Source organism: Phascolarctos cinereus, unplaced genomic scaffold (assembly GCF_003287225.1).
Source record: "Phascolarctos cinereus isolate Bilbo 61053 unplaced genomic scaffold, phaCin_HiC Scaffold_4;HRSCAF=312, whole genome shotgun sequence".
NCBI lineage: Eukaryota > Metazoa > Chordata > Mammalia > Diprotodontia > Phascolarctidae > Phascolarctos > Phascolarctos cinereus.
The window spans coordinates 544,306,942-544,331,553 of record NW_027555847.1 but is presented as its reverse complement, the minus strand read 5'-3'; the positions used below and the strand labels follow the sequence as shown (position 1 = coordinate 544,331,553).

At 34.8% G+C, this 24,612-nt stretch overlaps 1 protein-coding gene across 7 annotated transcripts in view; it reads right to left on the bottom strand.

Annotated features, from left to right (window-relative positions):
• ATP9B (ATPase phospholipid transporting 9B) overlaps nt 1-24,612 on the bottom strand; it is a 460,772-nt gene that overhangs the window by 316,603 nt on the left and 119,557 nt on the right. For all 7 annotated transcript variants that reach the window (XM_020986912.2, XM_020986914.2, XM_020986916.2 and 4 more), the window contains one exon: nt 12,957-13,008. In XM_020986912.2, coding sequence (XP_020842571.1) covers nt 12,957-13,008 — 52 coding nt within the window. The remainder of the gene's footprint in view (nt 1-12,956; nt 13,009-24,612) is intronic.

The window sequence follows — 24,612 nt, the reverse complement described above, 5'->3', positions numbered from 1 at the left end:
AGAAGAGAAAGTTTAGGGGAAAAGATAATGATTCAATTCTAGACATGATGATGATTTTAAGATGTCTATGAAACATCCAGTTTGAGATATCCAATGGACATTATTGCCAGAGATATGAGACCAGAGGTCAGTGGAAAGACTATGTCTGGATAAGAAGATCTAAGAATCATCAGCATACAGATGATAAATAAATCCATGGGAGCTGATGAGATCAACAAGTGAAGTACTTTAGAGGTAGAAGACAAAAGGGTCCCAGTAGGGAGCCCTGAGAAACACCTAACAAAGGACAATGAGAAGGAGCAGACAGGTAAAAGGAGTATCAGAAGAACACAAAAACCTAGACAGAAGAGAATATCAGGGTGAAAAGGGTGATCAGCCATCTCAAAAGCAGTAGAGAGATGAAGTAAGATGAAGACTAAGAAAAGGTCATTAGATTTGCCAACTTAAAAAATGTTGGTATTCTAGAGACAGCAGTTTCAGTTGAATGGTGAGGTTGGAAACCAGACTGCAGAAAGTTTAGAAAACAGTGAGAGGAAAAGAAATGGAGGAACCTATTACACATAGCCTTCTCAAGGAGTTTAGCCACAAAAAAGGAGGAAAGATATGGGACAACTATTGGAAATTGATCAATCAAGTGATAGTTTTACGAGAATGGGGGAGCAGTGAGCATGTACATAGACAGTAGGATATCAAACAGTTAAAGGAGGGAGAATAGGAATGATAGAGGGGCCAATATGAGGAAAGATGGAACAGGATCACTTGTGCAAGAAGAAGGGTCACCTCTTTTTGTGAGACAGGGGAGAATGGGGAAATAACAGAAGAAGCCATATGACTAATGTCAGATGAGGAGGGAACAACAGGGAGATCTTGTTGTGTAACCTCAATTTTTTCTCAAGAATCAAGAAGTGAGGTGTTCAGATGAGAGAGATGGAGGTAGGGAGGTCCATAGTGGGCTTGAGGAGGAAAGAAAAAATACAATTGTTCTCACTTTGCCATTTCAGAACCCTATCTTTCTTCAAGATTCAGATCAGACACCATTTATATACCTTCTTGAAATAATTTGCTACTTTACTAATGTGTATACGTATAAAATCCTCTCAGAAAAAAGTTAAGTTCTTTGAAGTCAGGAGGTATTTAATTTTTACTATCTGCATCCCTAGTACCTATGACAGTGCTATTCACAGAGCAGGTAACAGATATGTTTTCTGAATTACTGAACCAAACAGCTTGAAATTTTATAAAGCATTTTCCTAAAAACAGCACAGAGAAGCAGATGGCACACTCACTATTATCCTCATTTTAGAAATAAGGAACTCTTACAACAAATGACCAAAATAAAAAAAGCTCAAGCCCTCTATTATGAATTTTCACTTAAATAATTTTTTCTGGCATTGTGCCACACAAATCTTAAAATGAATAATGTTACTTTGGTAGTATAAATGAATATGCATGTTATATTATCATCCAGTTGAGGTTACTGCTTCAAGTAATGGCTATACTACATGAAAGCACTATTATTTAGGGATATAAAGTATGCCCCAAACATATCTTGTATGAGTTAAATGAAATGTTAAAACTTAAATGACAAGTGAGGCATGAGAACAGATTAAAAGTAATATAGACAGATCACTGCCCCAAAGATAAGAACTTACCTGGCCATATATACAAAATTTCACTACAGTAATTTGTCATTTTCTATAGCAATATATTTCTAAAACCTTTCAGCTTCAAGGCAGGTAGGCTATATAAGTTCTTAAACATAAAAGAAAATTATGGAATATATGAAAAAGACAGCAGCTGTTGTCCTATTATTTTGTAGGGTCTGGTTTTACATAAAGAAATGATTTAACAAATGAATACTCTTTTCTGTTCTAAGTCAATTATTGTTGCTAAAGAAAAAACATTAAGCTTTATCAAATCAGAGCCATTACTCAATATTCACTTCAATACTGACTATATTTTTCTCTATAATACACAATTTTTGCCTTTTTTTCTTTACTAGTCAACAAAATAAGCATTTTTAAGTGCCTACTATGTGCCAGGCATTGCAGAAATGAAGAAAGGCAAAAGACAGTCCATACCCACAAGGGGCTCAGTATTTTAGCCTAAATGTAATTTAACCTAAGGGTAATTTAAAATGTCACAATACATAAAGAAGACAAATTCAAAAATCTAAATTCTGCCTAGCAGAAGTGAGAGTTCAGTTGAGATTTTGCAATATAAATTTTTATAAGAATAACATTCATTTCCCCAATTAATAAATGGTTAAAGGATATCAACAGGCAGTTTTCTAAGAAATCCAACCTATCAATAGCTATAGGAAAAATGTTCAAAATCAGTAATTAGAGAAACATAAACTAAAGCATATATAACATTCTTGTCTGAGCTCTTCTTTGTACTCTCCAGATTTATGTCTCAGCTGCTGTTTTACCCTACAAGTTCCCTCACCCTAAAACATCCTCTCACTCTCCACCCCCTTCTCTCATTAGTAATTTCCTCTTGGAATTTCCATTTTGAGGAAGAGTTCAGATGAGTCATTCTAAATTATTCATCCTGCTTCTGATTCTCCATACTTTGTCACAATGCACAAATATCTTCCTTTACCTTCATCCAATTTTCAGCTCATTTTCATGTGTTGTGTTCCCCCATCAGAATTCAAGCTCCCTGAGAGAAGGAACTGCTTTTCCTTTTATTTGTATCCCCAGCACTTAGCACAGTACCAGGTACATAATAAGTGTTTGTTAACTAATTAACACTTGGTAGGATGGAGGAATATATCACAAGAATTTAGTTCCAGATGGGTATAACTGTCCAAAAGAAATAGGATTAAGAAGAAGGAAAGAGGAAAGGGCCTCTTGACAAGTTTGCTGAAAATCTGTTTTTTCTCTTTTTACTTGATTCTTGCTAATTTTAAAGGTGCTTCTGCTTTTATTCTTTCCTTTGGCTTCTGTTCATTTTCTGTGACTGACAAAGAGATTAAGTGTTTATTATTATTATTATTGTTGTTATTCTGTCATAGATTTACAAATGACTTGCATACTTAGGAAATGGTAATAGCTTTGTCAATGTCCAATTCTTTATCCATCTCTAATTTGGGAAGCAATAATAGTTTAATTAAATGGGCTGGGTAGGAGGTCTTCACATTTTCTTTCCCTTTAATTTGCAGTTGATACCTACCTTTGTCATAATATACTGGTGGTCTTGCTAGACACAAAGAGCTGACTCAGAAATGACTGACACAGAATTAACCAATCATGTTTCCCCTATCTCCTTTGCTAGAGACAGATGACCGCTAAAGTATGGGAATGTGTTATCTCACTTCCAAAGTGTGGAAATGTAAGTAAAGGTTCTTCTTTCTCTCTAAAGTCTATTAGTGATCTTATCAGATTCCAGTGGTTCAATTACCATCTCTGCAGATAATTTCTATATCTACACATCCCTCCCCACCAAAAACATCTCTCTCCTGAGATCTGGTTGTATCTCATCAATTACCTATTAACGTTTTAAACGTCATATTTGATAGATCAGTGCTTCTTAGTGGTTCGCAACCCTATGTGGGGTCACAAAAAATTTGGCAACAGTAAAAAGTTTCTGAAGGTGCAATGACCAAATATGAATTCAAAATCAAAAGCTTAATGAATCCAAGGTGTTTCTGGCAGTGCTTGCACATGTTGCATCACGCAACTTCACTACAGCCTTGATTCTGAACACATGCCATCATGCCACACAACAGCAACAAACGCTGCCAGAAACACCTTGGCTCAGATTCTAGACTATTGTATGTTATGAACTGCAATGTTTTTACTGTACATACAAAGGTTTCTGCTCTTACAGAAACAATAGTTTAATTATAGAAAATAAAGACTTTTAATATTTTCCTGCTATCATTCCTCAGCATGTAAATATCAAATTAGTGTATCTTTGGATTGGATTATTTTATTTTATTTTTAAAACTGCTATTATCTCCTTCTTCTACAGAAATGTAAGTATTTAATTGTATCAAGTAAAGACAAAGGCCCTTTAATAATGGTTCTCCACCATCACCACTGTATGTGTAAGTGTAAACCTAATTTTTTAAATTAAGCACAAATATAATTTCATAAACTAAAGCTAGCATTCGAGAAATTATCAGTAACACTTATTTATGTTTTAGGACAAAAATATTGTTTTGTTATGAATAAGTGGGCTAAATTTAGGCAGAAGAGGTAAGAATGCTGATGACATTGTGGCACAGTCTTCACTACCAGGTTGTATTATATCTAAGTTGACAAGAAAGAGAAAATACATCAAATCATTTTTGCAACATGGATTTATTTCTAATAATGATGATAGTGTGGGAAAACCTCTTTACTTAATTTGGAATGAAGTTTTGATTGAGGAGAGCATGAAACTAGCGAAACTAAAATGACATCTTAATTCCAAGCATGCAGCATACTGCAATAAACCAAAGAAATATTTTGAATGACTTTTTAAATCTTCAAATAAAAAAATTAACAATGTTTTGAGGAATTTGTTACTGTCAATGAAATGTGCTGACTTGTACCTTATGAAACTTTTTTAATTGCAAAAATAAAAGGCCCTACATGATAGGAGATCTCGTGTTACTGCTGCTATTAAAATGCTAGAAATAGTTTATGGGAAAAAGCATGGGGATGAAATTCATAAATTTCCTTCATTGAATGATACTGTTTTCAAAAGAATTTCTGAAATTAGTAATAACCAATTTCAGCAGTTTATTACCAGGCTTAAGCTCAACCCAAAGTTTGCAATTCAGTTAGATAAAACAACTGATATTTCTAACATGACACAATTGTAATTTTATGTAAGATATGTAAAAAGTACATATTAGGAATTATTATTTTTGTCACTTTTTGCAAGGGCATACAAGAGAGGAAAATATATATCTCAAAGTCAATGAATTTTTCCAAAATAAAGGTTTACAGTGGAAAAACTGCATAGGAGTCTGTACAGACAGGGCTGGAGCAATGATGGGTGAGAATGCTGGATTTATAGCTAACGTTAAAATCACTTTTACTCACAGCATGATCCATCAGGAGGCACTCATAGACAAAAAAAATAAAATAAAAAAATCACCAGAGCTAGATTTTGTGCTTCACAATACTATCAAAATCATTAATTTCATTAAAAGCCATGCCCTTAACAGTCATTTGTTTTCAAACCTTTAGAAAGACATAGACCCAATTACAAAAGGTTATTTCTTACTATATGCAGAGGTAAAGTGGCTCTTAAAAGGGCATAGTTTAAACAGATTATTGAAATTGAAAGATGAAATTGTTATTTTTTTGACTGAGCAGAAATCCAATTTTGTTAATTTTTTTCATAATGACTTATGGTTTTCAAAACTGTTATTTGTCAGATACCTTTGAAAAACTCAATGATTTAAACATGTCACTTCACAAAAAAAAATTGTAACATTTATGTTAAAGATAAAATTAAAAGCTTTACTAAAAATGTTAATATATGGAAGAATAGGGTGGAAACTGGTTTTTTAGAAATGTTTACAGCTACAGATCATTTTATAACTGAAAAAAACCTTCCCAAAGATTTAATTGTAAAAGTTATAATTGATCATCTGAAGTACCTGGAGAGACAGTTTCAGAAATACTGCCCTTCAAATTTTCATTCTCAAAAACTAAGTTGGGTTCATAAACCATACTCAATGGAAATAAAACATGTCTGTCATCTGCCATTAAAAGTTCAAGAAGAATTTGCCAAGTCATCAAGCAGCACAGGTTTAAAACTTCGAGTTCCCTAAAAAATCATTAAATTAATTTTGGCTTGGGATTAGAACAGAATTAGAACAATTTCTGAAATGGCCTTAAACAAACTTTTGCCACTTTGTACTACATATTTATGCATAGCAGTGTGTTCAGCACTGATTATTATAAAATCAAAATATCGATCAACTCTGAAAAACACTGAAGCTGTTCTGTGCCTGGCAGTATCAAGTATTCCACCAAGATTTAATTCTTTATGTAAAAATAAGCAAACATATCTATCTCATTAGCATGAAAATTTGCATTCTTTAATAAATGATAAAATTATATGTAGACCAAAGAATTATTTTAAAATAAATTTCTTTATGATTTATTATTAGTAAATTTTTGATTTGCATACCTATTTTATATACCTATATACCCAGGATCCTGTAAAAATTTCTTGGGCAAAAAGGGGGTTGCAAGTTGAAAAAGTTTAAGAAGCTCTGCCACAGATCAATATGATCAAAACAGAACTCATGATCTTTTCTTCCTTGAGCCCAACCTGTTCAAAACTTCTCCATTTGTGTCAAAATCAATACAATATTTTTAGGCCCAAGTCCAAGAAGATGGAAGAGAGAAGCCAGGAAGTTGCCTGAGCTCTCTCCAGTTTCCCTTAGAAACAACATTAAATCAAGCCTCTAAAAGAATTCTGGAGCAACAGTATCCACAAAAAGACAGAATGAAACAATTTTCCAGTCCAAGATAACTTAGAAGGACTTCAGGAAAGGTCTGTCTCTTTTGGGTAAAAGGAGAGAGCAACTCAGTGGAAGAGGTACCTGGGAAAACCAATAGGAGGCTCTTAGCCACAGCATAGATTGGCAACCGAGTCCCCACAGCCCTGGCTCAGCAGACCAGCTGTGAAGCCTCCAGCCCAAGAGCAAGGAGCTTGGGACAGTGCCCCCGCATACCTGAGGAGCAGAGCCCTGACCACAGAAGGCTACTATGGCAACAGGGAAGATCAAAATACAAACTCTGAGGAAGACAACAATGTCAAAATGTCTACATGTGAAGCCTCAAAGGGAAATATGAATTGGTTTCAAGCCCAAAACGTCCTCTAGGAAGAGCTCAAAAAGGATTTTAAAAATCAAGTAAGAGAGGTAGAAGAAAAACTGGGAAAAATGACAGCTAAGAGAATTATGAAAAAAGAATCAATAACCTGGAAAAGGCAGCACAAAAATTGACTGAAGAAAACAAGTCCTTCAAAACAGAATTGGCCCAAATGGAAAAGGAGGTAACAAAAGTTAACCGAAGAAAATAATTCCTTAAAAATTAGAATTGGGAAAGTGGAAGCTAATAACTCTCTGACACATCAAGAATCAAAACAAATCAAAAGAATGAAAAAAATAGAAGAAAATGTAAAATACAACATTGGAAAAACAACTGACCTGGAAAACAGATTCAGAAGAGAGAATTTAAAAATTATTTGATCACCTAAAAGCGATGGTCAAAAAAAGAGCCTAGATATTATCTTTTAAGAAATTATCAAGGAAAACTGTCCTGATATTCTAGCAGCAGAAGACAAAATAGTCATTAAAAGAATATAGCAATCACCTCCTGAAAGAGATGCCAAAATGTAAAATTCCAAGGAATATTGTAGCCAAATTCCATAACTGTCAGATCAAGGAGAAGATACTGTAAGCAGCCAGAAAGAAACAATTCAAATATCATAAATATATATGAAAATCATCTGCATAAAAATGATAACTGAATCCACAGGAGCTGATAAGATCACCAAAAGAAATAAAATAGAAGGTCCAGAACACAGCCTTGGAGATATCTACCATTAGCATACATGACCTGAATGAAGATCCAACAAAGAAAAATGAGGAGTCAGATAAGTAAAAAAAAAAATCAGGAAAAAAGCAATATCATTAACACCTAAAGAGAAGAGATAATTAAGGAAAAGAGGGTGAATAATAGTGCCAAAGGCTGCAGAGAAGTCAAGAAGGATAAGGATTCAAACAGGAGAACACTGGTAACTGATGAGATTGGAAACTAGACTGCAGATAGTTAAGATAGCAAAAAGAAAGGAAATGGAGGCATCAACTATAATTTGCCTTCTCAAGAAATTTAACCACAAAAGGGAAGAAAGATACAGCATAACAGCTAGTGGGAACAGCGAATTCAGTGAAGGTTTTGGGGGCATAGGGAGATCTGGGCGTGTTTACTGACAGCAGAAAAGCAGCCACATCTTCAAGGGAGACAGGCTGAAGGAGAAGATTGTGGAGGAAGGCATCTGAATGATGTGAAATGAGGGGGATGGAAGAAGAGGAAGCTTTTGGCAGATAGTTTCAATTTTTTTCAGTGTAACATATGGCAAAGTTCTCAGCTGAGGGGGGGGGGGAGCCATGGGACATTTGAGGAATAAAAAGGTTTAGAAAAGTTACTGCACAAAGTGGGATAATGAATTGATTAGGGGGTTAAAAAAAAATGACTGTCCTGTCACAGTGAGGGCCCAGTTGAGATTACATAACAAAAGTCTGTAACATACCCACAGTCAGCAACATTTCAGAATGTTCTCCACGTTTATTCTACATCACTGTGCCACCATTACAACAGAAATGGAAGGGAAATACAAAGCACTGAAGACCATATCATATTTTTGCCTTTCACCATTCAACAAGTTATCTAGTCCTTATTACGTGCCAGGCACCAGGAATTAAAAAAAAAAGGCAAAAACAGTCCCTGCTCTCAAGAAGCTTACATTCTAATGGGGGAAGAAAATACATCATTCAATAGTCAATCAACATTCACTACGTGCCTCCTATGTGCTAAGCACTGAGGATTCAAAGAAAGGAAAATGACAGCCCCTGTCCTTAAGGAGCGCACAATCTTATAGCAAGAAAACAAGCAAACAAATATGTACAAATAAGCTATATACAAGATAAATAGAAACTAAAAGAAGGCATTAGAAGTAAAACAGATTGAGAAGGCTTCCCTGCAGAATATGAGATGATAGAAAAAGGAAGCACGGAGGGAAGAAAAAAGGAAAGGAGAGAAAGAATATGTAAAAGATAAATGGTAAAGACTTAAAGACGAAAGCTCGAATGACCAGAAGGTTTCATAGATTACCACAGGCAAAAATGTATACACTTAGTGAGTAGCTTATGAAAGACCTTTTCATACTTAGTTAAGCACGTACTCAAAAAGTAGCCTGTCAATAGGACCACATTTTCTACCATGACAGAACCTCCCAAAGCATAAAGTACTGTCAGAGTTTATGAGAACATAGGGTTACCTCCTTATTATGACAAGGGATCTGAATAAGGAATTTAAGGGAGAACTGCTATTACTAAAACACATTTTTTTCTCTTCACAATGGCCTATAGTTTTTTTAAAATACACAAATATAAATACTAAATTTTCTAAATAAAACCCTACCTACATGCTAAATTTCAATAAAAACATCACCAACATGTTGGTCTAGAAAAAGAGGATACTAAAAGTAGATAGCAATCCAATGCACCAAAACATATACACTGAAGAAACCAACTTCTACAACGGAAATCACAGTGGTACAGCACAAGCCTCAATGTTCGAAGGATGGGATAATCATGGTTACTGGTGGGGAGGAAAGGGGAAGGCAATATACTGCTTAATTGAAAAATTCCTTTGAGGAAAAAGTTAAGAAGGAAAACATATAAGAAAAATATATCAAACCAATTTCCTTTTAAATCTTTTCTTAAAACTTAATTCTCATATGACAAAGAAGAAGTATATTTGTATGCATTACCTTATATGATTTCCAGAAAACCTTTGAGTGGTGAGTACAGAATGTTTACTATTAATAAATTATCATGTTCATTTTAAAGATGAGGAAAGAAAAGAGAGAAACTTGACAACTCACCCAACTGGTTACTAGAAGAAATAATACTAGCTAACTAGGAGTTAAATAAATGTTCACTGACTTTAACTGACTTGAATGATAAGTAGCACCCAAGTTTCCTAACTTTTAGCTACAGGACCCTAAACACCATACATATTTGTACCTTAATATTTGCATATTAGAATTTAACCTAAGAAAAATATCTTGGTCTTTTTTTTTCAAGAACTAAAGTAAATATTTTTACCTTTAACTAAAAAAAAAAGGTTTTCTCGTAAGAATTCAGTAAAATCCTGGCATGAATGATACTCTAATTCTGTACAAAAACACAGTTGCCTTCCATGAGGATACATCTCACTCTAATTCACTCTTTGTGAAAGATACTGGAAATTGTGTCTTAATAGCTACAGTAATTACATCTATGGTTATTCACCATGACACTCGCCAAACCATTATCTTTATATGTAATTGTCACTTTTTTAAGGCTTACTACATGTAGTGAAACACTGTAAACAGCAGAAAAGTATACATTAGATTCTTGATTTTGTCTTCTTTTCAATGCTGTGGCATTTTAAATTACCCACTTAGGCGAAAATGCATTTGTTTCCCAAGGGTCAGAATTTGTGTCATCACTTAGAATTTTCTAGTAGTAATCAGCAGATACTTTTTTAATTTACTAAGACAATTACACTTCATTTTTATAGCACCACACTTAGGAACTAAAAATGAGACTTCTAAATGCAGCCAGTAAGTAAGACAAAAGAGCTTTACTTAAACAGTCCCATTTAAACCACCACACTTTTGTGCTTACATTTCAAAGCTTCTTTTTCAACAGTTTAACAATTTTCCAGTTAAACATTATACAAAAGGTCCTAGTCTAGTGCTTTAAATAAATTATAATTGTTTATTATTGTTTTTTTAAAAATTGTCCTTCATAAAATATAAAAGTATTCATTCAATTTAAATTTAACATTTAAAATTATATATTTTAAGAAAAAATTGTAATGCAAAAGCTCTTCCTTATATAGATCCAAAAAACCTGATACTTCAACATTTCTCATTAAAAATGCAAATACCTGTAAAACTACACCATAAGCATGAAAAAAAATTTAATTGCAAAACAGACAAAAACAAAAAGTTCATTTCATGATACATTAGAAATATCACTTTGGTAGCTGAGTAGAAAATGTATTAAAAAAGAAGAGAGATAAATTAGGATGCTATTGCAAATGCTCAAGCAAAAAGTAATAAGGGACTAAAGTAGCATGGAGGACATTAGGATATAGAGAAATGAAGATGAAACCTATCTTTCCTCTTCATTCACTCTGTGGCCAATCCAAATCAACCTATGCGACAGTCCCCATACATGATATTACATCTCTTATTCTACTCCTTTACAGAGGCTGCCCTCCAACCCTTTCTCATTATACTTCCCTAGAATTCCTAGTTTTCTTTGAGGTCCAGCTCAGGTAAAATCTCCTATTAAGGACTTTCCTGCCATTGCTAGTACACTCCTGAAACTAGCCCTCATACATGTATGTGTGTATGCATAATTACTTTTGCATATATTTTGGATTGATTCATATTTGTGTTCATGTTGGTTCACTTGACAGAATGGGAGCTCCTAGAAGGTAAGAATTAATACATTTTTGTCTTTACATCCCTAGAAACTGATGCAATTCCTGCTATATAATATGTATATTATACATATATAGTATATATATTATATATACACACACACACATATATATGTGTATATATATGTGCATATATATATATATATATATATATATATATACATATATATATATATATATATATATATATATATATATACATATATATATGTGTGTGTGTGTGTGTGTATGTATCTCAATGTATATTGATTAACTGAATCCCTAGCCAAAAGAAACATCAAAACAACTATTCAAAGAAAAAAAATCAGGAACTATTATGAACTCATAGTTTAAAAGCATATTAAAAATTCCCATTCAGATAAGAGAACTTTGTTTCACATCCCTTATACAGAAGAATTGCTTTTAAATAGTCTCAACTGGAATTAATTCTGCATGGTACTTCTAACAAGAAAGAAACATCAGCAAAACAAAGACTCATTAAAAAGACTTCATCCAAACAACAATTTCATGAGTACCATCAGGACTCAGTATACACAAAACTCAACTTCCTGCACCTATACTGATTGCATTCCATTTCTTTCAGCATATAACACCCTCTATCATCTCCATTCCCTTATTTATCCTCAATCTCTTCTTGTCTACTGTTAGAAGTTCAAAGCTCTTCAGAACCTACTTTCTCCCTCCTTACCTTCCCAGTATTCTTATATCTTACACTACACTCTTCCACCCTCCCTCCTTCAACATCTCTTCAAGCCAATGACAAAGGCCTCCTTGATGTTCACAAAGAAAACACTTCATTTCTTGGTTTTTGGCTGGCCTCTATGTTCTCCTTCCTCATCTTCACCTTCTGGTTTCCTTCAGGACCCAACTAAAATCCCACTTTCTACAGGAAGTCTTTCCCAATCCCTTTTAATTTTAGTTCCTCCCCTCTGTTAATTAATTATTTATATTCAGTATATATTGCTTGTTTGTACCTATTTATTTGCATACTGTCTCCCCTGTTAGATTTTAAGTTCTTCAAGAGCAAGAACTGTCTTTTGCCTTTCTTTATGTTCCCAGTGCATAGTACAGTATCTGGCATGTAACAGGCATATGACACTTACTGACTGACTGACTGACTATACCTACCATATAATGATTGTGGTAATTTTGAGTGATACAAAAGTCCTCAATCTTTAATGAAAGATTCAATCATGCCATTATGTTAAGTATACTCTAATTACAATGCAATGAATATATTGGTTTTATTAGAATAAATTATTATATTGATAACATAAATCCAAATTAGCCACAATATCTTATTCTTTGACAGTGTAACATAAGTAATGTTATAAATTCTTTAAACAAACATACAAGAACATACATATTCCAAAGAGTATTCTCTCTTCTTCAGAATAGTCACCATGGGATACAACACTTTTTTCCCAAAGATGCTGCTGGGAATACCTTGAAAGTTTGTAGTACTCTTTCTCTGAATATTCCCAAATAGTGCCATATCTTTGTCCTTTAGTTTTAGAAGCCACCAAAAAACAGAATAAATAGGGAAGGACAGATGACAGAGTAGGTAACCAAGCTCACTATCTTCCATAAACCGGCTTGGAAAAAAGAGATAAGTAACAGGTCCAGCATTTTTCCCTTAAAAAGTAAAAATTAAACTCTTAGAATAAATTTTTAAAAAACCAAATAAATTAATTAAATTGAATTTTCTTATAGTACCTGTTTTTTCAGAAGTCCTGAGAAATACCATATCAGACGGAATTCTTTGATTCTATAAAAAATGGAAAACGTGAGTTATTTACATTGAATCACAAGTGACATAAATTTATAGATTTAAATTCACATTTATGTAATTTATATTTAAAATTCATAATATAATTTTAAATTACATGACTTAGAACAGACTTTCAGATAGTCTTATAACTAAAGTATCATTTTATAAAATGGAGGCCAGGTACTGTTGAGTAAAGAACAGAAACTCAACTGCATTTTTAACTATAGTATTTCAAAGCTATAAAGCTCATCAAGTTTTAGATGACCTTAAAAAAGCATCACTTGCCTTAAGAAATCATAAGGGTTAAATAAATGCAGCATTACTGTGAAATAATTAAACAACTTTTGTGCATGTTTTCTGAGGTTAATATCATTACTTCAACTCTGCAGAGTTCAAAAAACTAACATGACTATTTCTTGTAAAACTTAAACATGCAACTGAAAAATTTTATAATTAAGAAAACATTATCATTTATGATTAGATTATTATTATTAGACAATTGCCTCTGACTTCTAAGAATAAATAATTCCTTTGAGAGATATATGTTTACTTTTATATTAAGGTACAAGTAAGTAATGTACTGGCCAGTTTCAAGACTGATGAGCTTGACTTGAACATTAATCAAGACAGAGAATTTAGAACCACAATGGATAAGATTGCATCGTAACACTAAACAAAAGAAATCACCTGACTTCAGAACTGCAAAAATTCCCACTGCTACAACCATGTGGAGAGGAAAAGAACTATTTTAAATTCAGAATAGAATAGCTAAAAATAAGAATATAGAAAGAGAGAATAAAAAGCCATTTCTAACTGTAATGTGAACCTATCAAATTATTAGCAACCCAAACTAACATTTCCTGTAAATATTAGCATATTAAATATTACATAGTATACTGGCTAATCTCAAGATTAGGCATAGTACTGAACAGACATTATCTGTGGCATATGAGTAAACAAGACAAAAGTCCTCTGTGATTCTACAAATAAATATTTTCCTTTAGATTAAAAAATATCATTTTGATCAATGCTAAAATATTTTAATGTTCAAAAGGTAATAAAATAATACTTGGAATTTTAATATAAAATTGGAATCTAAGATAAAAATATAATTATGACTGTTTTAAATACTCTAGTACTTTGTGATGTTTTTAAATATCAGGGCAGTGGAATGGATACTCTAATCACATCATAATATTAACAAGCTGATATCCTCAGAAAACTCCTCTAAAACCTGGTTCCCTCAACAATCTTCTCCATGTTGCACCAAGTTGTACATCAAAGAAGCACTGTTTTGGAGGAAAAGAGCACTGGATTTTTAGTTATGAATCCTATGTTCAAGCCTAGATTATACTTCTTAATACTTGTATGACTTTGGTCAAGGCCCACTTCTCTAATCCTTGGTTTCCTCACTTTACATATTGCTTCAAACTAAACTATATACTTATAAATTGTATCTATCTCTGCATTATCTGTCTCACAGGGTTAGTAAGAAAACCAAATAAATTAATGCATGCATTCTGTAACTACAAAGCATTATATTTCAGTGTACATTGTTGCACCATAATTATTAGTACTAATAGTAATAATGTTATCAACATGCCTTTATGATGTACATAACACATGGCATTACCATCAAGAATGGCTCTATCTGCACAATATTTGGTTGACAATTTGATATTAAAGGTAGAAAAAAGCTAATGGTTAAAGAAATCATCCCATATCTAAGAAATAAAATTAAGGGGTGAGAGAGGAATGTACTGGGACAAAGAAAAAGGGAGAGGTAGAATGAGGTAAATTATCTCACATCAAAGAGGCAAGAAAAAGTTTTAGCAGTGTAGGGGAAGAGGGAGGAGGTGAAGGAGAATGAGTAAACCTTACTCTCATCATAATTGGCTCAATTCTCAAAGAGAGAATAACATATACACACAATTGGGTATAGAGATCTAATATACAATCAACTAGGAGGGGAACGGGATAAGGGGAAGGGGTAATAGAAGAGAGGGCAGACTGGGGGAGCAGGAAGTCAGAAGCAAAACACTTTTAAGGAGAGACAGGGTGAAAGGACAGCAAGGAGAATAAATAGGGGTGAGAGGAATAGGAAGGAGGGAAATACAGTTAGCAATAATAACTGTGGGAAAAAAATTTTTTTGAAGGTTTCTCTGATAAAGGCCTCATTTCTCAAACATGTAGAGAACTGAGTCAAATTTATAAAAATAAGAGCCATTCCCCAATCGGTAAATGATCAAAAGATATAATCAGTTTTCAGATGAAGTAATCAAAGTCATCTATAGCCACACAAAAACACATTCTAACTCACTATTGGTTGGAGAAATGCAAATTAAAACAATTCTGAGGTACAACCTCATACCTATTAGATTGTCTAATAGGAAAGAAAAGACAAATGACAAATGTTGGAGGGGATGTGAGAAAAGTGAGATATTAATGCACTGTCATCAGAGTTGTGAACTGATTCAACCATTCTGTAGAGCAATTTGGAACTATGCCCAAAGGGCTATAACAATGCATACCTTTTGAACTAGCAATACCACTGCTAGGTATGTATTCCAAAAAAGTTAACAAAACAAAAAAGGACCTATATGTACAAAAATATTTATAGCAGCCCTTTTCCGGGGGGAAAAAATTAGAAACTGAGGCTTAGATTCTTAAAATCTAGCCCCTGCTCAGATTCTTATAATCTAGAGTCTGCCAATGTGGCAGATGTTCTAATAAACCTTGTCTTTGGCTGAAAGAAGGCTTGGGTCAAATTCATTCAGCCAGGACCCATGTGTTGTCACTTTGGGGTCAAAACACCCCTAAACTTCAACATTTTGGTGGCCCATGCAGAGAAGCTGCCTAACCCTAAATTCTTTTCCAGCCAAGATGGAAGGTATGTAAGCCTTGCTGCCTCTCCCCCGTCTTCCCTCTTCTTGCCCTGCAGTTGGGGTTGCTCTCCAAGCACCTAGGAAAGCTTGGAGGTGCTTTTTAGGCAGACAGTTACAAGGCTGTCTCAACTTGACCTGGTGCCCTCAGGTTCACTGGTTCAGTTCAAGGCCATGGACCTGGGTACACCTTCTGCAGCAAAGGACAAGGATGGATGCCCTGTTAGCATATGCCCAATTCTGTCAATTCTCCTGGTGCTAGGGAATTGGGAAAACTGCAGGTGCTTTTTGGTTCCCTGAGTCTTACTTACTCTGTTTTCTATACACCTCTGAATCCTCCTTCATGGAGTTTACAGGGAAAAGTTAGAAGAGCTAAAAACATCTTAGTAGATTTTGGAAATTTTGTGATCCATCATTAAGGAGTTTCAAAATACCTCCTTACAACCCTGGTCACTCCCTTCTCCTACTCCCTTCCCTTGAGTCAAGAGGGTAACTGTTAATCCTCTGTAGGAGAAGAGAGTTTCACCCTCCCTTGCTTTTGAATTAGCCCTCTACATCATGGGCCCCACTGGCAATGGCCTTGGGTTTTCAGGCAACTTTTGCCTGGAAGCATCATTCAGGTTCAGCACATCCTGCTCAAGGTAAAGAAGCTAGCCTCCGAACTTGGGTAAGCACGCTCTTTTAAAGTTGTAGTTTTAACTGTCAATGATGAGATGTTGATTCTCTGTGTAAAGTAATTCAGAAATGCATTTAACAAAATTGAAGTCACCTGACGATAATGGGTTTCTTTCAAGTTAATCAGTTATATCAAGCAACTTTTTATAATTTGGTTACAGTTAAAACAATTTGGCTATTGTTGGTCATTATTTTGATGTGTAAACTTTCCAAAAAGCTTGTTTGGGTTCTCTCTTGCTGAGAATTTCCAAGTATATAGAAATAATCTCTTAGCAACTGACTTTTTACACCAAGACAAATTTAAATTTGAGATGTAAATCCTGGAAAACTTTTTCCTAGGCTGTGATTAGTGGAACTTGCTGTGTGAGGTAAAAGCTCATGGGATTTTATTTTGAGTTGTCTAATGGTTCATAATAATCCATTGATAATCAATAATCCACCATCTGAGAGAAATGCCACAAGCTACTCAGAGAGAATGTGATATTGGTAGGAAATCAGCATTGGGAAAAGCTGAGAGGACAATTTTTGCATCAGTCTAAGATGGGATCCTCCTGGCTCAGTTTCCCCATGATGTTCCTTTGAAAACGAATGTTACCCACCTGGCTATTCCTGAGTCTGGCAATGAGGTGGATTTGATACTACATGGTTGGAAACCTGAATCATCTGAATCGAAACAGAGCTAAGGATGTTTTATCCTCTCATATTTGGGCCCCATTCCTGGTCCCTGATAGCAAATTCCTATAATCAGAGCAAGTGGTCAGTAAAATATCAATGTAAGTGTGCGAGATCTTACTGTTTTGACCTGAACGTGTAGTCATTCAATACCCCAAAACAAATGAAATTAAATCAGAAACATCTTCAGTTTGGTTTGGGGAGGAGAATTTGAGTGATAATTGAAGTGAAAGTCGGCCTCTGGCAAATTCCTTTGTTTAACTATTGATCCCAGGGATGGAAAACTTCTACCTGCAAAAGTGTTAAACTTTAGAAAAAGTAATAAGATCAGATAATCCTGCAGATGAAATGTAAATTACTTTAATAGGGCTCTTACACTTTTACTTCTCCCTATATCTGGGCCCTGCAGTCTTTTCTGTCAGATTTGTGTCTTCCAAGCTACAGGCCATTCACCTACAGTTGGCAGTAAACAACAGGTACCAGCCAATGTCCTCCCCATTGTCCCCTGGATGCAGCCAGTGCTCACTTCCAATTAACCTCCTCTTTAGAACCCCCTTTGAGGCAGAGACAGCTCTACACACCTTACCAGCAGGAAGCAGTTTCAGAAGCTCATACCTTAGTCTTTCAGCCCAAAATAATTTGGGTCTCATTTGTTTGAGGGGGGAATGATGGAGATGGTATCTGAACCCCTAAAAGGAAAAATCCTAGACTTTCCCACCTTGCCAAATCTCTGGCTTTCACATGAGGGTATAATCCTATCAACTGGCCTTTTATTGTGGCTAAACCCAATCTCCCAATTCTGTTGGGTTAAATCCTAATTGTCCCTGGCCACTTCTCATCCTTAATCCTATCTAGACTCCATTCTCCTTTGGCCAAGTGGTCCAAGTCCCTGGCATTCTGTTCACCCCAGCTTACTGGCCACTCCCATCCAGGTCTTCCTTAGACCCCTCCTCTAGTCATCCCAAACTACCTGACCACTCCTAGAACCCTCTCACAGTCTTTCTGTATATAAGGTCCATCATGTCTCCATTCCTGTGCTCAGATTCTTAAAATCTAGCCATTGCTCAGATTCTTATAATCTAGCCAACGGCTCAGTAATGTTCAGATTCCTTAAGAGTCTGACCAATATGGCAGATGTTCTAATAAACCTTGTCTCTGGATGAAAAAAAAAAAAGAATAAGAAATTGAAAGAATGCCCATCAGTTGGGCATTGTTATGGAATACTATTGTACTATGTGATTATGATGGAATACTATTACACTATAAGAAATGATGAACAGATGTCAGATGCTGTCAGAAAAACTTGGAAAGACTTGCATAGGTTGATTCAAAGTGAAATGTACTGTGTACAAAGTAACAGTAATATTCTAAGGTGATCAACTGTGAGTGATTTAGCTATTCTTAGCAATACAATAAGGACTTATGATAAAAATGCTATCTATCCTCAGAAAAAGAACTGATGGTGTCTGAATAGAGACTGAAGCATACTTTTTTAAACTTTATTTTTCTTGAGGATTTTTGTCTATGTTTTCTTTCACAACATGACCATATGGATATGTTTTGTATGACTACACATGTATAAGCTAGATCTAACAGCCTGACTTTTCAATGGAGTGGGAGGAAGGGAGAGAATTTGGAACTCAAAGTTTTTAAAACAAACGTTAAAAATTATTTTTACATGTAACTAGGGAAAAATAAAATACTAAACAAATAAAAAAAAAACTGAGAAGTCATCCCAAAATTCTAACGGTGGTTTTTTTTTATTTTCTAATTTTTTTTGCCCATGGAAACCAATAGCTCACAGACACTTCAAAAGAAAAGTTATTACTTTATTACATACTACTTTGGTAAAACTTATAGAAAAACAGTGTAATTGGCTAGTAAAATCTGTCATTTTTGTAGTCTCATTAATTAGTAGGTTTTGAACATATTCAGTAGGGTTTTTCTCATCGTTAAGAGCTAATAAACTTTTCAGCAACTTAATTATTTTAAACTGTGAATTTCTTACTCGGCAAAAATATAAAGCTAACCTACAATTTCTTAAATGCAGACCAGAGGAAATACAATTAATGTTAACAGAAGAGAAAAAAAAACTATAGAGATCTGAGGAAAAGATGAAAGTTATTCTATGGTAATTGAAAACTTGGGAGAAAAAAATAGGCCTGACAGATTGTCTTTAACAATTTCTTCAAATGAAGCACATGACTTCACACTTAATAGGTCTGAAAAGCAATAAGACACTTAAACAACTAACCATTTTATCATTTTTAAGCAATTAACTAAAACTAAAGCCTCAGACAAAATATTCTACAAGTTTCTCCAATCCTCACTGAAATTTAACCTCTTTGAGGCAAAGGGGAAAATATCAGAAGTGACATAGAATACAAAAACTGCTGTGTAATAGTAATGACAAATTACAGATAAGAATAACTGCTAATAACAACACTCTAAAGAGCTAATGGTAAAGTTTTTACCATATTAAAATATATATGGATGGATGGACTGTGTGTGTATACACACACACAGTTACACCTTGGTTATCTATCATCAAGTAATAAAATGTTCCAGATCAGTACATTTTATTTTCCACACAATGTAAGATTAAACAAAAGCACATTATTTTAACTTTTAAATGTAACTCTCCCTAAAATAGTAGATATTTCCTTCTTACTCACAACATACTAAAAACAATTTAACCTTTAATGACAACATATCATTAGGAAATACCACTTGTTGAATTTTAAAATTACTTGCAGATGAATATGGTTTGAGTACAGACTGAGTACTGAGTGATCCCACAAACTGTTCTGACACTTATCTTTTGGGGAAAAAAAACCCACCCTGAAGTAAATGCTTTGGTATCATCTGCATCTCTCTTATGAATGCAGAGTGAAAAAAAAAAAAGCCAAGCTGCATGATTTCCTGGGCAGTTTACCATTATTGGCTGGCTAAAACTTCAACAAAGTTATCACCTTGTCCCCCATGGTTAATTCACCTTCCTCTGCCCATTGCACCCTTCACTCCTATTCCTCCCCCCTACCCCAACCTCCAGGCTAAGCATCTTCCTTTTGGGTTTCACTGTTATCTGGCTTAGGACTATATTCAAAACATCATCAATTATTTCTGCTTCATTAACACAATGGACCTGAAAAAGCCTTTTCAATTAATTCAATTCAACAAACATTTATGAAGTTCTCACTCCACACAAGACACTGAGTGAAATACAAAGATGAGTAAGACACAGGCTTCTCAGGTTACACTGCTTTTCTATTTCACTTATACTATTCATCCAACAGCTTTTTGTTGAGACCCTATTATGATCAAGCCACTAAGAAAAGTCTACAGTTAAGAAATGGTAAGAACAATAATAATAACAAAACTGTAACATGAAGCAAAATGAAGGTGTGAGGGGTGGGTAGTGGTGATGGGGAGGTGCAGAAGTCAAGAGAGAAATAAAAATTACTGTGCAGACTCACAGCAGAGAGAAAAATATCCATTTTGGTGGATCAAAAATGTTTCACGAAGAAAATCATATTTGACCTGCATTTGACCTTGAAGGATAAAGTAGGATTTCAACAAATTGAAGCTGGAAGCAAGAAGAACATACAGGAAAAGCATAGAATTGTCAACCAACAAGCATTTATTAAATGTGCTAGGAAATGGACATAACATCACAGATAAAAGCACTTTTAAGTATATCTGCAGATGCACATCATTTGAATACAGTACCTGACCTCAAGCAGCCCACATACTACTAGGGGAGAAAAAGTGCAAAATTACTCAGGCACATGTAAGACATATACATAGTGGGTAGAAAGTAATCTGAATAGGGAAGGCACTAGTAGCTGAGGGGGGAATGAGAAAGGTCTGTTGTAGAAGGAAGAACTAAAGCTTAGCCTTAACGGAAACCAGGATTCCACGAGGGAGAAATGAGGAGGGAGAGCTTTCCAAGCATAAGGATTATCCTCAACAAAGGTAAAGAGATAGAGCATAAATAGTACATGAGATACAAGTAGGCCAATGTAGCTAGATTCTGGTGTGTGTGGAGAGTAGAAAAATGTAATAAGATGTAGTCAGACCTAAACTTTAGGAAAACAGAAGATGGATAAGGTAGTACCCTTAAGGTATGGAGAACAATTAGAAAGCTACTGACATGGTCCAAAAAAGAACTGATGCAGGCTGCTGTATGAGTAGAGAGAAGGGAACATGACAGATGATTTGAAGGCAGAAACAAGATTTGGCAGATTGCATGTGTGTTACGAGAGAGAAGGACATGGGATAACCAAGGAAACCAAGGTTGTAAGCAAAGGTGACTAGGAAAGATGATGGCACCCTCAAAAGCAAGGAGCAAGCTGGGAAGAATGTAGAGTTCATAAGGAAAGACAAGTTATATTTTGTGCATGCTGACTCTGGGATGCCTATGGGATATCCAATATAAATCACTTATGATAACAGCAGCTAGCATTTATATAGGGCTTTGAGATCTGTAAATCTCTACATGTTATCTCACTTGATCCTCACAAAACGCCTCATAATAGATAATATTTTTAGCCTTATTTTAATAGTAAGGAAATTGAGGGTGAGTGACTTCCTCAGGTCACACAGATAATAAGAGGCTGAGGAAGAAATTCAGTTTTTTCTAACTCCAAAAGGCAGGTGGTCATTGGGACTGTTAATGAAGAGAGACAGCAGGGCTAGATATAAAATCCAGCAAACCATATGCATACAGAATATGTGGGAGTTAAGATCATCAAGTGAAACAGAATAGAATAGAAAGAGGTGGAACAGAACAGAACATCGAAAGACACAGTAAGTAGACCTGCCACGGATGTAGAACTAGCAAAAGAAATTGAAGGGCAGCCTGATAGATAGGAGCCAAACAATGTTATGAAAGACCAGAGAGGAAGAAGTATACAGGAGAAGTAGATGATAATAGTGTTAAATAGTTTGGAGTTATCAAGAAGCATGAAGACTGAAAAAAGACCAATAGATCTGGCAATTAATAAATCACTGGTAACTATGGGGAAGGCAGTTTCAGTTGAATGATGAGGTCAGAAGTCAGACTGCAGAGGGTCTTCAAAAAGTAAGGGATAGCTCTTCAAAGAGCTAATGTGGAAAAAGTGTGTGTGTGTGTGTGTGTGTGTGTGTGTGTGTTGTGAAGAACCTAGCTTTTATTCTTGCTACTCTGCACAGTAAGATTTTTTTAAAAAATGAATAGAATGTAGTATTGTGAGAAAGTCTATTAGCATCTAATCTGATTACTGCAACAATTCTGAGTTAGATTCTAAAAGAATTATAACACCGTATGCTAAAATCAACATTAAATGTCAATAAAAAGTTGTAAAAAAAAAAATTACCAGATACTAAGTTGACTTCCCCAGAATTGGTCACACAATTATCTTCAAGGAAGGTATTTTTTTTATTAATTTATTCTGATTTATCAACAATCACTTCCATAAGCTTTTGAGTTTTAAATTTTTCTCCCCCTTCCTAACCCCTCCCCCGTGCCCAAGATGGCATGCAATTTGATATAGGCTATACATATACATTCCTATTAAATATATTTTCACATTGGTGATGTTGTAAGGAAGAATTAGAACCAATAGGAGGAATCATTAGAAAGACGAAACCAAACACAACAGAAGAAAAAAAATAGCAAATAGTATGCTTCCATCTGCATTCAAACTCCACAGTTCTTTCTTTGGATGTAGATAGCATTTTTCATCATGAGGCCTTTGGAGATGTCTTAGATTCTTGCACTGATGAGAAAGGCTGAGTCTATCACTGTGTACACCATTCTCAGGAGGGTATTTTTGTATTTTTCAAGTAAACCTAGAGCCTATAGCTCTAAAATGATCATTCAGTAAATGTAGAAGACAATAGAACGGATCAGTTAAAAAAAGAATCTCTGTTCCAAATATTCCTTTAAAACTCACTGTGAGGGGGCAGCTAGGTGGCGCAGTGGCAGCCCTGAAGTCAGGAGGACCTGAGTTCAAATCTGGCCTCAGACCAAACACTTGACATTTTCTAGCTGTGTGATTCTGGGCAAGTCACTTAACCCCAATTGCCTTAAAAAAGAATTTAAAAAAAAACTCACTGTGAGCAACACTGAAAAAATTAAAAGGATTCAAAGTGCATAGAAATTAATTCTATATGTACTTGTTCTAGAGCATGTCAGTTTTAAATTGTTTTGCAAAGTCTAAAGGCCAACTTTACTAAGGCTGAGATTCTCAATGACTAGTGAAAATACCTCAGTCTAGTGAGCTATTGGTGCACTTCCAGCAAGGCAGCATCTGAATAGTGATAAAATTATTCAGTCAATTATTAAAGTGAACAAGTATTGACTTACCCTCTTTAATTAAATTTTCTCCCCAATTACAGATATACTATGACTGATAGCACCTAAGGCACCATCTACAAAGTAAAGTGATTGCACTTTCTTAATTTTGTCCTCACAGAGAAGGAACAGGAACAAAGGATGGAAATTGCTAAGAGGTAATTTTAAGTTTGAAGTAGAATGGGCTGCCTTGAGAAGTGGTAGGTTCCCCCTACCCTCAAAGAGCCCTCTACAGAAGCGAAACAAGGAGTACAGAAATAAGTAATTTTTTTTTAAGTGAGGCAATTGAGGTTAAGTGACTTGCCCAGAGTCACACAGCTAGTGAGTGTTATGTGTCTGAGGCCAAATTTGAACTCAGGTATTCCTGACGTCAGCACCGGTGTTCTATCCACCACTATCTATGCGCCAACTTAGCTGCCTCTGTAAACTTTTTTAATATATAAAGGAAATAAAAATCATATGGTAAGGAAGCATTAATGAGTGTGAGCCAAGAATGGCTTTTTAAAGTGTGTGGCACTTGAGTTTTTGAGCCTTGAAGGAAGCTAGGGATTTCAAGGGGAAAAAGTGAAGAGAAAGTATATTCCAAACATAGGAGACATTCCATGTAAATGCAGAGAAATAAGAAATTAAATGCCCTGCATGAGAAATAGTAGGTAGGCTAATTTATCTTAATCATTAAATAGGTAAGGAAGAATTAAGTTTGGAAAGATAGGTTAGAGTCAATTTGGAAAGATTTTTAAATACTAAACACAGGAGTTTGAATTTTATCCTAGAGGAAATAGGGAATCCCTAAGCTTCCTGATGAGGGAAATGAATGAAAATTATTTATTAAGCATTCACTATGTGCCAAACATTGTACTAAGTAGTAAGGATATAAAAAAAAGTGAGATAATCCCTACCCTCAGAGAGCTTATACTCTAATAAGAGACAGAGCACATATAGAAGAGTAGTAGCTACAAAAAAGTTATGTTTTGGGAAGTAACAAAGATGACGAGTATAACAAAACAACTTATCCTTTGTCCTTACCTTACCCTC